This window comes from Trachemys scripta, chromosome 13, assembly GCF_013100865.1.
Source record: "Trachemys scripta elegans isolate TJP31775 chromosome 13, CAS_Tse_1.0, whole genome shotgun sequence".
NCBI classification, from domain to species: Eukaryota; Metazoa; Chordata; order Testudines; family Emydidae; genus Trachemys; species Trachemys scripta.
The window spans coordinates 41,539,493-41,555,513 of record NC_048310.1 but is presented as its reverse complement, the minus strand read 5'-3'; the positions used below and the strand labels follow the sequence as shown (position 1 = coordinate 41,555,513).

Below are 16,021 nucleotides of genomic sequence, written 5' to 3'. Positions count from 1 at the left end.
TGATTGTACATGCACAAAAATCAGAACATTCAATGATACAGTTCCCACAGCAACTGTAATTTGCCACGGTGTTTCCCCCTTCAGTTCTATATGGGGTGGGGTGTTCATTTGAATGCCTTTCTAGATCTGAGTGATGGGACAGAGATGCAGAGGTTGTGGCGACCGTAACTTAGAATCACCCGACACCTGGGTATGGAAAATCTCAAGCATGACATGCGGTTAACGAAGGTTTTTGCATTTAATTTCTTTATATTCAAACAGTGTGAAGCCAATATGTTGCTTGGACTCTGTACAGTCAAACAGTGCAGAATCCCCAAAAATGCATTTTAGGCAATGTGGCCTAGTGCAGTGGTTTTCAAACTGTGGGTCGCGACCCAGTACTGGGTCGCGGAATGGAAGGGATTGGGTTGCGGCAGCTCTGGTCAGCACCACGACCGGGCCATTAAAAGTCCTGTCAGCGGTGCTGCCCGGCTAAGGCAGTGTAGTCCCTACCTGTTCTGACACCGCGCTGCGCCCCGGAAGTGGCCAGCAGCAGGTCCATCTCCTAGGCAGGGGAGCCACAGGGCTCCGCGAGCTGCCCCCGCTCTGAGCACCAGCTCCACACTCCCATTGGCTGGTTCCCGGCCAATGGTAGCTGGGGGAGGCAGTGCCTGTGAATGAGAGCTGCACGGAGCCACTTGTGTGCCTTCGCCTAGGAGCTGGACGTGCTGCCAGGACCGGCAGGAAGCCTGCCTCTGCACCCCGGCTGTGCCGCTGACCGGGAGCTGCCAGAGGTAAGCCTGTGCCCCAATCCCCTGCCCCAGCCCTGAGCCCCCCATACCCAGAGCCCCCTCCTGCACCCCAAACCCCTCATCCCCGGCCCCACCCCTGAGCGGCATTGACCCAGTTGAGCAAGGACCTTGGTGGGCCAATTCTTTCAGAAAAGGGACTTGCCAGGGCCAGCCGGTAGGAGCTGGGCGAAGGCGGTGCCCGAGGAGACAGACTACTGGGGAGGTGGGAAGGAAGTGACTGGATGGCTGTGTCTATCGCAGGATCTATCCTGGATGTTTGAAAAGCCCAATGGTTCGGGAGCGTGGTCATGCTGTTGACGATCCTCCGTGTCATTCCAGGAGTTTGAGCTGATGGAAAACATCCTGAAAAGCAAACAAGAAGGGCCCGAGTGCTGGGACCAGCGGAGCTCAGTCAGCGTCCGGACGTCCTTCACTCGCCCGGAGAGGAACCGGCTGCTCTGGGAGGACATGAGCGTCATCGAGGAAGATGCCACCAAAGTGACCGCGCTGAAGCTGAGGCTGGATGAGTCCCAGAAAGTGTTGCTCAAGGAGCGGGAGTGAGTGCTTCCTGTTGCATCACTTCCTGCCCGCTCACATGACACCCAGGGCAGGCCAGGGGGCTCATATTTAGCCTTGGCAGCTAAGTGCTGGACTTGAAACCTGCCTCAGGTTCCCTACAGTTTGCAAACCTCTCTAGAGGATCTGAGTCCAGCTTCAAACCATCCCCACGTGGCCTGGCTGCCCAGGTCATGGTCTCAGCCTGAGAGCAGGGGATGCTTGGTGCTTTCCAGAGTCTTGCTTTGAACTGGGGCAGCCATATGCACCCAAAACTCAAAGGGTGTGAATCCACATGGATCAACCCAAAGGGCAGGTTTGTGGAAACCAAACTCAGCATCGAAGCAGGCGTCTGGGAAAAATGCAGTGCACTCAGTGTCAGGAGCAGTGGATGTTCCCTAAAAGGGGGGGGGGTCACCAGCGCCAGAACCATGGCCCTGCCTGTCACCCCTTCTCCCCGAGACGTTGCCCCCACGCCGCCCCTTCCCTTCCCCACGAGGCTCCACCCCCATGCCGTCTCTTCCTCCCCCCCCACTCCCGTGCCACCTCTTCCCTCCAAGACCCCGCCCCCCTGCTCACTCCTCTCTGCCCCCCCACCCTGGTCGCTCGTCCTTATGGCCCTCCCACTTTTAAAAGTGATGAGGCCCTGTCCCCCCCGTTCCGATGCCCTAGCTCGGTTTCAGAACTCAGGTCCTCAGCTGCTGTCAAGCAGCCCAGCTCCACTGAGGTCAATGGCGTTTGGCTGATTTAGGCCAGCTGAGGCTCTTACCTGAATGCTTTAAGGGCCAAAGGATTTCTCCAGCACTCAACCCATGTAGCTGGGAGCTCTCTGGGGCCCGTGGGAGAAAATAGTCTCCCCCCCGACCCCCAGTCACAGAGCAGCCGTAGAATCACCCCATGGTGGCGACTGCAGCCTTTCGTGGCCACGGGAGGCCAGAGCTGTGGTTTTAAGGTGTTCTCCAAAAGAGGCCTCCCCTCCCCTCTAGGAATGGACTGGACACCCCCATGTCTGGAGCCCTTCCTTGCCTCAGCCCTGTTAGAGCCGGCTCCCCGTTGTCTCTTCCAGGGACAAGCTGTCGCTTAGCAAGAGCATCGAGAAGCTGGAGGGCGAGCTCAGCCAGTGGAAGATCAAGTATGAGGAGCTGAACAAAAACAAGCAGGAAGTGCTGAAGCAGGTGGGCGAGCTCGTCTCTGTGGCCCTGGAGAGGGGTGGGGGCCCCTCACGCCCTGAAGGGCGCTCGTGTGTAGCGATCTCACTTGTGCGCACGTAGGCCTGCCCAGTCGAGGTGGCGGAAAACTCAGCCCGTGCTGCGGGATGGAGAGGTGGGGGCTGTTTCCATCACACCCTTCATTCCGCCGTGTGTGCCCTGAGACCATTAGTACTTAATATCCACTAGGGGGAGCCCCTGCTCCAGGAAAACCTCCTGGTGCTGCACAGATGCTCTACTCTTGTGAATTCTCACCATCAATCTGGCCAGGTATGCAGCCGGCCATGCCCGTGGTATCTGAGCTGCAAGGCACGGGAGGGACAGGCGGGGTTAGTGCAGAGGATGTTCCTTGCTGCCATGGGCAGTGACTCTGAGCCCACTCTGGCGTGCCAATGGCCCAGCGGATGCTATTTGCACAAGACCAGAGCAGGTCTGTGGGAGAGGGAGGGTTGCCAGCACGGCTTGTGGCCTCACAGGTGGGTCCAGTTGAGAAGTGGATTTGAATGCCCTTGGGTACAACTAACCTCCGGCCCCCTTCTAGGTCTAAATCAGTCCCAAGCTGCTTCCCATTTTCCCCTCTGTTTGAGCCCAGGACTTGGTGCCAGTTTGGTTCTGTGGTGACCGCTCGGCATCTGTCTCCCCACAGCTGAACATCCTGAAGGAGCTCCACCAGGATGAACTAGGGCGGATTTCGGAGGATCTGGAGGACGAGCTGGGGGCTCGCTCAAGCATGGACAAGAAGCTGGCAGAGCTGCGCACGGAGGTGAGAGCGAGTGAGGTGTGCGGGAGGATTGCAGCATCTCCTGGGTATGGCTGAGATTTTCAAAGCCTCCGGAAGATGTCTGGAAGCCCACTTTGCAGGAAGATGAATGAGAACTGGGCATTGTGACAGGGTACCCGTGGCTCCCGTCGTCTCGGCTCTGCACAGAGCGCTCGGAGATCTTCCTCATGCAGATACCACCATGCAGCTTATTTACAGGGTCTCTGTCAAGACTGAATCCCCACTCTGTCACTTCGAGTGCAGAAGGTGGGGGCCTGCAAGGATTCTAAAAATGAATACTGGCCACTTGTATTACACTCCCAAGGTTACAGCTTCTCTCTGACCTTGGCTTGGTAAATGCTGCCACCACCCAAATGCAAAAAAAACCCAACCCTTGGGCCCAGGAAGGAGCTCTTCAGAATTCCTCCCTGTGGGGTACCCTCAAGCCCTTTCACGCCCCCCTCTGGGGAACAGCTGAGAAAGAAAACAAAGGAAATTAGCTGGTGGCAACAGCTGAACAACATGCACAACCCTCTTAGGACACCAAAAATCCTTAAAAAAGGTAAATTTTATTTTAAAAAAAGGAAAAAAATACATCTGGAACTTAGGCTTTTTGCTAGATCTTAAAAGAAACAATTACAAAAATTAAGCACCCAAAATAGCTTTCTTGGGGGTTCAGCTTAAAGGTTACAAGCAAACAAGCATCTGGGGTTAGCACAGAGGAGATCCACAAGCCAAAATAAAAAAACAAAGCCTAATCGCATCTATTTAAATGTGCCCTGTCCAATAGTTTCTTCTAGGTATGGAAGATGAATTTTCATACCTGGTTCAAGCCTTACACAGCATTCCTGCTGCCCTCTGTTCCCCTCTTTCCCAGAGAGAGACAACACCCAAAGAAAGAGAAGTTTTAAAAAGTTCTAGCCCTCCCATTGGCTCTTTTGGTCAGGTGCCCACTCCTTTTCCTTTACCTGGGGAACTTTGCTTTACCTGTAAAGGGTTAACAAGCAGAGAACAGCCACCAGGAGGGACTTTATAGCTGGCTGGCTGGCTGGGTGTCCATAAAAGGAAGCTACGCCCCGCCCCCCCCTTCATTTATCACAGTCTCACTCCACCACCTTTTACATACTAGTGCTGTCACAGTATTTCCAGTGTTGTGCGGCTTTACTACCCCTTCCCCAAAGGTGGGAATGGAAAGGTCTCTCTTCCCAGGGAACTCCCTTTTGTCAGGCCCTCCTAGCCATTCCTTCTCTTGTGCTTCCCCCTGCTTGCACTTTTTTCCTGTGCTCTTTTTATCCAGCCTCCTTGTTAAGGGGCTAATTAACTCACTAGCGACCTAGCTGCAATTTGATCTGGTAATCAGGAACCCCTCTCCTTCATTTTTCCCTCCTGAGGTCCTCATTGGTGAAACAGTGGCCAGAGTGCTGGTTCAGTGGCTGATTCCCAGCACTCTGTCACAGGCAGCCACATCCCTTAGGCGGCTGTGACGGGTTTCCCCCCGGGGTGCCACCTGCAACTGGGTTACCACTGAGCCCACCTGACCTACCAGCCTGGGCTCCCTATAAACTGCACTGCTGTGGCAAACCTGCCAAGCCCTTTCCCAGGCTTCAGACTCCACTTTACCAGCACACATACAGGTCGGGCACACCAGCTGCAGCCACACACACAGATGCTGAGATCAGCTCTGCATGGGAAGGCTCAGCTAAAGAACTGCCCAGTTGCTCAAGTGCACTCCCCCCCGCTCCCCTTTGAAGGATAAACCCAAAATTATACCGTCTTGCACTGCACAGAGAACTGGACAGCGCGAGCTCATGAAATGTGCCCCCTCCCTCAGTGTGGAGAGGGATACACACAGCTTTCTGCCCCAAGTTATGATTTCAACACCCTGGTTTTAGACAAAATAAAAACAAGTGGATTAACTACAAAAGAGCGATGTTAAGTGATTCTAAGGGATAGCAAACAGATCAAAGCAGATGACCTAGCAAGTAAAACAAAAACACAATCTAAGCTTAATATACTGAAGAAATTGACTGACTAGCAAATTCTCACCCTAACTGTTGGTTTAGGCAGTTTGCAGAGATTCTTGAGGGCCAGCTCCACTTGCCTGCAGCTTCAAACCCCAGGTATGCCTTTCACGGGCTAGAAATCCGTACAGTCTGGGTTCAGCCCTTCTCCTGCCGCTCAGTCCTTGTTTCTCAGGTTTTTCCAGCAGTCATCTTGGATGGGGGGGGAGGGGTCAGTGAAGGAGAACCACCATGATGTCACTCCCCTGCCTAAAATAGCGTTTGCAAATGGCGGGAATCCTTTGTCTCCCCTTTAGTTCCCACGCCTCTCAATGGAAATTCTATGATGGCGTCCAGTACCAGGTGACTTGGTCACATGACTCTGCAGGACCCTAGCAGCCATGTGTCAGAGGCTGTTTGTAGTGTCCTCAGGAAGGCTTCCCGGTGGGAGACTAGCAGCTTCTAAGACCTATTGTTCTCCCTAATGGCCCTTCTCAGCCAGCCACCTAGACTGATTACACCTGGGGAATACCCACTAGGCAGCACATTTGTAATAGATGCATAGACAATATTCCTAACTTCAGACACCAAAATGATCCATGCCTACAAACTGGATAACCATATTCAGCAAATCCTACCCCTTCCAACGACCTCTCACATGCCTGATCTTGCATAAAACACATCATTGTTATGCCACAATCATATCATCATCATATTACCATGAAGAATATGAGCCGTAATGCCAGAGCGGCATCTCAGCCTGCATTTTTGGGCAGGATTGACTGGTGCAATTGGCTAAAGCATGAACTTCTGGGGAGCCCGGTACAAATCCTGACTTGGGGGGTGATTCTCTATGGTACAGGGTAGGCCTGGCAAGCCGGTCAAGTAGTGTCAATTGAGTGGTCAACTGATTGCCCGTGGTTTGACCACAGTCGAATATTGTCAGGCACTGCAGCAAGGAAGCAGGTGCCCCAGCAGGGCGGTGCTGCGCTTTCATTCTTTAACACTTCGTCTCCTTGTTTTGCATTTTTCCGAGTTAAAATAACTCGGTTCAGTAACTTATTTTGTGTCATTAGGCATCAGTACTGATCTAAGTTGAAGCCTCCTGGAGGCCATAAAGTCTCACTCTTTTTTGTTACTGTTGTTTCTGTTCTAATAAATCAGTGCTATAAAATACTTGACCATTTTTTACCTTGGTTGGCTGCTCAATTGACCAGTTATTTTGGGGCCGGTCAAATACCCGAATACTTAGACAGCCCTCCATTGTCTGAGCACCCCACGGCATTTAATATAGGGCAGGGCTGTTACCCCATTGTACAGACAGGCTAAGAGACACAAGAAGTGTATGGCAGAGCTGGGTCTTGAACTTGGATCACCTGAGTGCCCGTTTGGTGCCCAACCGGCAAGCTGCTCGAAGCAGGATCTCTCCACTGGGGCTTGAATGCTTTGATGGTTTCTTGGAAGAGACAGAGGGTGCTTGGCATATAGCAGAAAGGATTCCAGGCATTTGAGGAATGGGGAGAAAGGCACAGAGCTGAGGGAGGGAGACACAGGGCAGTGAGGAGTGAAGCTTGGCTGAGTTTAGGGAACAAAAGGGGCTAGTGGGAGGAGGGGAGGGCTGATCCCCCCCTCCCCCCGCTTCCCCCCAGTCTGCACATCTCAAAGCCACCACTGAATAGATTAGTTGGCCGTATCTTCCTGAAAGAGGCAGAGCACTGGTCCAGCAGGGGGCGCTGCAGGTCAAGACTGAGACGCATTGGCAGAGCCATGAGGGTTGGTGTAGCCAGGACTCTGAGGCGCTGGCAGAGTAATGTGCGGGCTCAAGGCTGGAACAGCAGGGGGCGCTGCAGGTCAGGACTGGATCCATCAGCAGAGCTGTGTAGGACTAGCAGAGAGTGCTGTGGGTCAGCATGGAGGTAGAGCTGGGTGTGGAGGCTTGGACCTGCAGTGATTGAGGGTACAGCAAGTCAGGAGTGAGGACCCGGCAGAGCTGAGTGGAGGGGCCCAGCACTGGGAGAAAGGGGACTTTGCCTTGGTGTTGGTTCTGATTGGGACTGCCCTGTATGCTGCGGCGCAGCAGGGTGGGGACGAGGGGCCTCATCTGTGTTAGTGTCCAAACTGAGATGTCTTGAGTCACATCCACCCTTTGGGTACTGACACCAGTACCCAGTGGACCAACAGCCGCCCATACACCCAGTATGGGTCTACTCACTCTCGCCCATACACCCAGTTCAATGGTGAACCCCTGGGGAGCTTCCCCAAGGCCAGCAGTGGCTGGAGTTGTGCTACTCCATGCGGGATGTTACTTTAGCCACTGGCTAAGAGGTGTGGGCATATCTCCCTGTACTGGCTGGCCCGCAGAGAAAAGAGTCTACTATTGCCACCAGCCAAGGGAGTTAGGCCTCTTCCGCTTCAGCTAAGGAGTGTGTTGCAGGCCCTGGATCTAGCCTTGCTGATGACCCGTGAGAGGCATCACTCTCAGATGGGATAGCTAAGGGCTCCCCAGGATGCCCTTTGGTCACTAACACATGACAACCGCGTGGTTTGACGTGGTGTGTGTCCCCCTCCCCATCACCCAGATGGAGCGGCTGCAAGCGGAGAACGCGGCGGAGTGGGGGAAGCGCGAGCGCCTGGAGACAGAGAAGCTGAACCTGGAGCGGGAGAACAAGAAGCTGCGGGCTCAGATTGAGGACCTGGAGGAGGTGCTGGCCCGGAAGCGCCGGCAGACGGCCAGCGCGCTGGACACGGACCTCAAAACCATCCAGGCCGAGCTCTTTGAGAAGAACAAGGTGAGGCTGTTGGGCAGAACGTCAGTAGCAGCAGGGGCATAGCAAGCGCCCGTGGTCAGCCTTGGCTGTCACAGCCTTGGCGGGGGGAATTCCTGCCTCGGGTAACCCCATTGATCAGGGATGAATTGGGCCCTTTGATATTAGAGAGCATCTGGGGCTAGGAATGCTCCCAGTAACACCCCAGTTGGCTCTAGGCTCCTAGCCATTAAAACTCATCTCCATGTTCCATCCCACCCTCAGTGTCCTCTGGAGAGACTTCAGGGTGGGGTTCATGTTCAGGAGGCTAAACCGTGTTTGTGGGCTTCTCCTCTGCTCCTTTGGGATCTCACCGAGAGGACAATGGCGGGAGGTGGAAAGGGGATCAGAGGAACCCAGCCACCTTCATCCAGGGAGAGAAGCCGCGACACCTCCAGTCATCACATGGACAATGCCCAGAGTCCGGCTAGGTGATCATGGGGGGTTTCTGGGGGTTGCTTTGCGTCGTGGGCTCGGGCACCCAGTGTCATTGCAGGGGGAGGGAGGAAAGGAGGCTGCTACCATGGACGTAAAACCCACGTGGTTTTAGGGATGGAAGAACTAGATCCAATTAAATAAAAACCCACCCCGGCTTTTGCTGCTGCTGTGAGGTGTGACAGCTCAGTTAACCTGTCCCCCATTAGTGGTCAAGGTCCATGTGTTTCTGCATGACCTGGTCCTGGCTGCCTCTGGAGAGGAGCTGCTGAAATACGAGACGATCCAGTCCTGAGGTTTCCAGCCAGAGGTGTTTATAAGCAGAACTCAGATAAGTTCTGGATGCACCTTTCGGGCTGCATGTCTGAAGCAAAATCCCCTGTTTGAGGTTCAACCATCATCGGGTGCTTCCTCCCCTGGAGAGTCAGTCATATTTCCAGCCCTGTGGGTGGGCAGATGGGAAACGAACAAAGGTGGCTTTGTCCAGGTGTAGCTGTGATCCCCACTAGCAATTCCCCTGGAACGGCCATTGTCCCAAACCTTTCTGGTGGTGATAAGGGACTGGACATCAGCTGGGGTGGAACTCCTGGAGGTTGTGCTATGCTGGTATTTGGAGAGCAATCGGGAAATGCAGAGACATGAGAGTTTGGGGGAGGGGAAGTCTCCTGAACTTAGGAATCTCAAAAGTCAATGTTTGAGTTTGGTTTGAGATGTGGGTGACGGTTCAGTCTAACCCCGCAGGGTAAAGCAGCAATAGCTCGATCGCCCGCAGTAGCACCACTGGGAGCTCTGCTCACTCACTCCAGTCTGTATCCATTACTAGAGAACATTGGGCCCAGGCCTCTTCCAGGCAGAGTTTTGGGGTGCCCCTCTCCTCTAGCCATAAAGAAAGCCCTTCTGTTAATGATGCTGTGCACCTCTCTAATAACCCTTCTCCCTAGTGCTTGCGACCCCCTGAAACCTGTTCACACCCCCGTCCTGGAGAGACCTGGGGTAATAAGTTTTTCAGAGCAAGTATGGAGGAGAGGCAGTGGTGCAGGTAGGGGACTGAGAGGTTCTAGTCCCTGCTGTGTGACCCTGAGAAAGTCACTTCCCCTCTCTCTGCCTCACTTCCCCCATCTGTAAAAGAGGGGAGACGATTCTTAGCCCTCCACTAGGGCTGATAGGAGCCTTCATGCACTAGTGTTTGTTCAGTGCTTTCAGATCCGTGGATAAAGCGGCCAGAGGAGGGCAGATGATTAATACAATGACTGGCTTAGCCCATCCTGAGTCCTGTGCCCCAGCCCGCAGACCCTGGCACGGCCTGTACCCTAACCCCTCCCACTGCCCTTCCAGGAGCTGGCCGACCTGAAGCACGTCCACGGCAAGCTGAAGAAGCAGTACCAGGAGAAGACGGCCGAGCTGGCGCACGCCAACCGCCGGGTGGAGCAGCACGAGGCGGAGGTGAAGAAGCTGCGTCTGCGGGTGGAGGAGCTGAAGAAGGAGTTGGCCCAAGCGGAGGATGAGGCAAGTCTGGGGCACACACCCTGGCCCGTCCCTCCACGGCCTCGGGGACCGGGGGAGGGTTTTCAGCCCCCAGGAGTGCAGCCATTGAAATGTCACCATTGACCAGCAGATGCCGCCGGCAGCTCCTTGCTCTGAGCAGAGGGCAATGGAGTGGCAGCCCAGGTAATGTGGCGAGGCCATTGCTGGCACATGGGGACTCGGTCGTGGCAACACCTGCGGTGAAACATCCAAAGGAGCCATCCTCTCGCGGCACTGAGCGAAGCCTCAGGAGAGTCGTCGTTTCAGAGAGGTGAAGGAAGGACTAGACAACCATCTAGTCTGACCTGTCTGTCACAGGCCATTCAATTTCACTCAGCTCCCCTGTGTGGAGGCCAGCGACTGGCACATGGCTAAAGCGTCTCTTTCAGAAAGGCAGCCGGTCTGGAGAGGCAGAATCACCGCTTCCCTCGGGGAGATCTGGGTTCCTGGGGCACCTTGAGCACGGCACTTAATTTCTTGCATCCCCTGACCTGTGATGGGGATATTGATCGTCGGTCACAGCACAGAGGGGCTGGGAGGATAAACTTCATAATGTCTGGGAGATGCACAGATGCCGCAGCGAGAGGGTTCTATGAAACCACAGGTAGATAGAAGAACACCTAGCTGTTATCGAGTCGTTCTCAAAGTGCTTTACAAGGGAGGGCAGGAGCATTATCCCTATTTTACAGATGGGAAACCGAGACACGGAGACTTGCCCAACATCACCCAGCAGGCCAGGGACAGACCTGTGAATAGAGTCCCAGGTTTCCTGGATCCCAGTCTGGTGCTTTATCCACTAGGCCACACTGCCTCCCACATAGAGACATATAGAAGCCCAATGATAAGAACAACGTTTCCTTTTCCCAATGAGAGGAACCCATTCCCATTACTGTCACAGCAAGTAAGATCAGGGCATCTAAGCACACTGCAGGGAGGTCCTGGCTTACTGAAAGGGCAGGCCAAGCACTTAGTCATGGCCCTGGCAACCTTTCAAAGGTGCTAAGAGAGAACCAGAAAAGGTGATTAAGTATTAATGTGATGGACTGAGTGGCTCAGGAGATAGGCTAACGAGGTAAAGAGCCTTTCCCACCTCTGGTGCCAGCTCATCTCCTGCGTAGGTCAGTAGTGACTGCAAGTTACTGTCTGACAGATGATGGCCTTGTGTGTAACGAGTTTGATGGGGCTCAGCCCAGTTCCTAGGGAGTAAATCCGTGTCCATGTCGCTACCTGCCTCTCTTGCTCGCAAGGGCTGGATAGGCATAAAGAATGAATTCTCTGCTCACCCCCAAAGCAGTCCCCTCCAGGCCAGGCGTGGTGCATTGTGGGGCAAGTCACTGGCCATACTGCGCCTGTTCTGTGGATGAACTGCCAATGCACCTCGGTGAGAGGGGAGCTTGGCTTTCCTGCTGACATGGTGTAGGCCAGCGGTTCCCAAACTTAAACAACCTGTTAACCTTTATCACTAAAATGTCAAGTCTCCCGAACCCCCTCCTAAAAATGAATATTTCCAGGGATTTTCTCCTTTACCTGCGTATAAATGATAAAAGCAATATAACATTTGTTTTTACGACATGCTTATTACACACTATTTATTTAGTATTTATCATTACAATCTTTTTATCACATTATGAGAACAGCAACACTCTTCCAAGATCTCACTTTCGTAGCTTGTATCACTTTGAATAAGCCTGTTATAAGACAAGGCTCCGAGGTTTCATCAAGGAGTATCAGATGTGAAACAGCATGAAGGGATTTAAGAAGCCAACTCAGAGTTCCTCCTACACAAGCATTCAGGTCTTGAGCGGTCCAGGCAAACAGCACACGTTACAACAAAGCTTAAACTTGTCCTTCATAATTCTAAAAACAATACTAGCTGCCTATTTAATTTTAAAAACAGCAAAAAATATCCACCTCCCTTTCCCTTTCTTATAAGGAGTCTTGAAGTTTAAATCTCCTCAGTGTGATAGATGTGCTTGCTTTGATCTGCTTAGCTCTTGGAAGTCCAGGGGCTCCGGGCTGCTGGCCCCGTGCTGCCCAGGGTCCCTAGGGACAGCTCTGTCCATCATTCGGGAATTTTTTCTCCATGAACCCCCTGTAACATTCAGGGCCGGCTCCAGGGTTTTGACCGCCCCAAGCAGCCAAAACAAAAAACATAACAAAAAAGCCGCGATTGCGCTCCCAGGCAGAGTGAGGGACCATCCGCCAAATTGCCGCTGAATACCTGGACGTGCCGCCCCTCTCCGGAGTGGCCGCCCCAAGCACCTGCTTGAGAAGGTGGTGCCTGGAGCCGGCCCTGGTAACGTTTCACGAACCCCAGTTTGGGAGCCACTGGTGTAGGCAATATTTGTTACATGGGCCTGTCACTGGCCACCATCAAAGAGTAAAGGCTTTGAGTCTGGGTCAGATTTGAACCAGCCACCTTGAGATGGTCTGTGCTAACGGCCAGTCTCATATCAGTGCTGCCATAACGGTAACGAGAGAATGACAGAAAAGAAATATACGTTCAGACTATGTTGAGACACCAACCCACAGAATCCAGGAAATTCAGAGCTGCTTCCATCATATTCAGTTATGCCCTACACCTGATCCTCTCATCTCAGCTCACTGGGCTGTCCTACAAGCCCTGTGGGTGGCAGTGACTGGGGACGATGGATACTGCACACGGGTATCGCTAGCTGCTGCCCTCGGCGAAGACAGCTGTGTTTCTGTTTGCCTTGCAGCTTGATGAAGCCCATAACCAGGCACGGAAACTACAGAGGTCCCTGGATGAGCAGACAGAACAAAGTGAGAACCTCCAAGTGCAACTGGAGCACCTGCAGTCCAGGTGAGGAGAAGCAGGGCTGGGGAGGACGGAGTTCCTGTTGACAAGACCTGAGGAGGGACAGAGATTGGAACGTGGGAGGACAGGAAGGACAGAAATAAAGATGGGCAAGATGAAGTTGGAAGCTGGGGTGGAAAGACTGACAGGTGAGGCTGCCAGGCTGAAATGCAGCGTCTCAAGAGCGCGGTTACTAACCTCAGGGCAGACTGTTAGGAAGCAGGGCACAAACGCCGAATTGGCTGCGTTTTATACTGAGTTTTATACACCAACCAATTCTCAAGTGTAAACTCCTCAAGCACTGTAACATGGAGTCACAGACAGTCCCTGTGGGCACTGCGATCTGTCTTGCTGCCCAGCGGAGCTTGCCTTTGCGATGGGTGGTCCCTTACACCCAAAATCACAGTAATATTCAAGTTGATCCCCGTCCCAAAGGGCCAGTCGCTTACCCCAGGTTGACTGCACCTTAGATCTCACACCAAAGACAACACTTGTAGCCAATCCTATAATAAACCATCTAAAGATTTATTAATTAGGAAAAGGAAATAAGAGTTATTTCCAAGGTTAATGCAAGTAGACATATATACACACACACATGAGTTCCAATCTTAAGTTTCCAAAAGGAATAGACGCTTCTATAATAAGCAAGCTCTATATGTCCTTTAGGGCTAACCCAGGCCAAGCACAGGGAATAGTAATCCTTGCCCTCAGAGTCCAAGCAGCATGAAAGATACAGTTCCTCCTTGTTAAGGCTTTTTATTCCGCCCCCGCCCCCCCCCCCGCCCCTGCTGTGGGGAGCAATTCACTTGCACATCTCCTCTTCAGGGGGTGGGGGGGGGGGGTGGAAGGAAAATCAACAAAATCTTTTGTCCTCTGGTGTTCCACAATAGTTGGTCTGATGTTGATGGGCCTCCTTTGTTGGGCAGAAGACCTCTCCTGTTGGAAACTAGTATTTCACACCTGGTAATGCGACTTACAGTTACAGAGCAAACACTTCAGTATTCAGTATAGTAAACGATACTAACCCCCGGGGGAGCCAGATTGGTTCCCGCTATTTATTTGTCAGTGTTCAGTTGAGACCTAGTGGCCTTGGCATGAGCTGGCACCTGGTTTGCCAGCGTCTCAAAGGTATGAAGTGGGTGGATGAATGGAAGTAGCAGAAAGGAAGGAATGAGAAGAGAGGACGAGCGGGAAGGGAGGATAGGCCAGAGCTCCGGGCCATGGTGAGGGAGCAGGAGCTGGGATTCCCAGTGATTAGTCTGAATGGCAGATTCCAGGACGTCTACACACAGACTTGCCCCAGTTTAGTTAGGGCTCTGTTTACATACAAATGTGCCCTGGGTTAGTTAAACTTCTCTGTGGACACTCTTATTTCAGTTTGAGGGGCTTATTTTGGTTCAGCGGGTAACAAAATGTTTAAGTACGTCAGAAGCAGGAAGCCTGCTAAACAACCAACGGGGCCCCTGGATGATCGAATTACAAAAGGAGCACTTAAAGACGATAAAATCATTGCAGAGAAACTAAATGAATTATTTGCTTCAGTCTTCATGGCTGAGGATGTTAGGGAGATTCCCAAACCTGAGCCATCCTTTGTAGGTGACAAATCTGAGGAATTGTCACAGATTGAAGTGTCACTAGAGGAGGTTTTGGAATTAATTGATAAACATAACAGTAACAAGTCACCGGGACCAGATGGCATTCACCCAAGAGTTCTGAAAGAACTCAAATGTGACATTGCGGAACTATTCACTACGGTTTGTAACCTGTCCTTTAAATCAGCTTCTGTACCCAATGACTGGAAAGTAGCTAATGTAACGCCAATATTTAAAAAGGGCTCTAGAGGTGATCCCAGCAATTACAGACCAGTAAGTCTAATGCCAGTACCGGGCAAATTAGTTGAAACAATAGTAAAGAATAAAATTATCAGACACGTAGAAGCAGGGCCAGCTTTAGGCCGATTCCCCCGAATCGGGCCTTGCGCCTAAGAGGGCCCCGCCCTCACGCCTAAGAGGGCCCCGGCCCCTAAAGAAGAGCGCCTAACTTTTTTAAAAATTTTTTGCTCACCCAGCAGTGGTCCAGGTCTTCGGCGACGGGTCGTTCACTCGCTCCAGGTCTTCAGCGGCATTTCGGCAGCGGGTCCTTCAGTGCCGTGGAAGACCCAGAGTGAGTGAAGGACCCACTGCCAAAGTGCCGCCGAAGACCCAGACCACCGCTGGGTATTCAAATCGGGCCCCGCACTTCCTAAAGCCGGACCTGCGTAGAAGAACATAAATTATTGGGCAAAAGTCAACATGGTTTCTGGAAAGGGAAATCATGTCTTACTAATCTATTAGAGTTCTTCGAAGGGGTCAACAAACATGTGAACAAGGGGGATCCAGTGGACAGAGTGTACTTAGATTTCCAGAAAGTCCTTGCCAAAGGCTCTTACGTAAATTAAGTTGTCATGGGAGAAGAGGGAAGATCCTTTCATGGATTGAGAAATGGTTAAAAGATAGAGAACAAAGGGTAGGAATCAATGGTAAATTTTCAGAATGGAGAGGGGTGACTAGTGGTGTTCCCCAAGGGTCAGTCCTAGGACCAGAGAGTCCTGTGGCACCTTTGAGACTAACAGAAGTATTGGGAGCATAAGCTTTCGTGGGTAAGAACCTCACTTCTTCAGATGCATCTGAAGAAGTGAGGTTCTTACCCACGAAAGCTTATGCTCCCAATACTTCTGTTAGTCTCAAAGGTGCCACAGGACTCTCTGGTCCTAGGACTGACCCTTGGGGAACACCACTAGTCACCCCTCTCCATTCTGAAAATTTACCATTGATTCCTACCCTTTGTTCTCTATCTTTTAACCATTTCTCAATCCATGAAAGGATCTTCCCTCTTCTCCCATGACAACTTAATTTACGTAAGAGCCTTTGGCAAGGACTTTCTGGAAATCTAAGTACACTCTGTCCACTGGATCCCCCTTGTTCACATGTTTGTTGACCCCTTCGAAGAACTCTAATAGATTAGTAAGACATGATTTCCCTTTCCAGAAACCATGTTGACTTTTGCCCAATAATTTATGTTCTTCTACGCAGGTCCGGCTTTAGGAAGTGCGGGGCCCGATTTGAATACCCAGCGGTGGTCTGGGTCTTCGGCGGCACTTTGGCAGTG

At 52.2% G+C, this 16,021-nt stretch overlaps 1 protein-coding gene across 2 annotated transcripts in view; it reads left to right on the top strand.

Moving 5' to 3' along the window:
• CCDC102A (coiled-coil domain containing 102A) overlaps positions 1–16,021 on the top strand; it is a 30,365-nt gene that overhangs the window by 2,696 nt on the left and 11,648 nt on the right. For both annotated transcript variants that reach the window (XM_034788391.1, XM_034788392.1), the window contains exons 2-7: positions 1,110–1,327; positions 2,392–2,500; positions 3,180–3,296; positions 7,873–8,082; positions 9,868–10,038; positions 12,777–12,880. In XM_034788391.1, the coding sequence (XP_034644282.1) occupies positions 1,110–1,327; positions 2,392–2,500; positions 3,180–3,296; positions 7,873–8,082; positions 9,868–10,038; positions 12,777–12,880 (929 nt within the window). The remainder of the gene's footprint in view (positions 1–1,109; positions 1,328–2,391; positions 2,501–3,179; positions 3,297–7,872; positions 8,083–9,867; positions 10,039–12,776; positions 12,881–16,021) is intronic.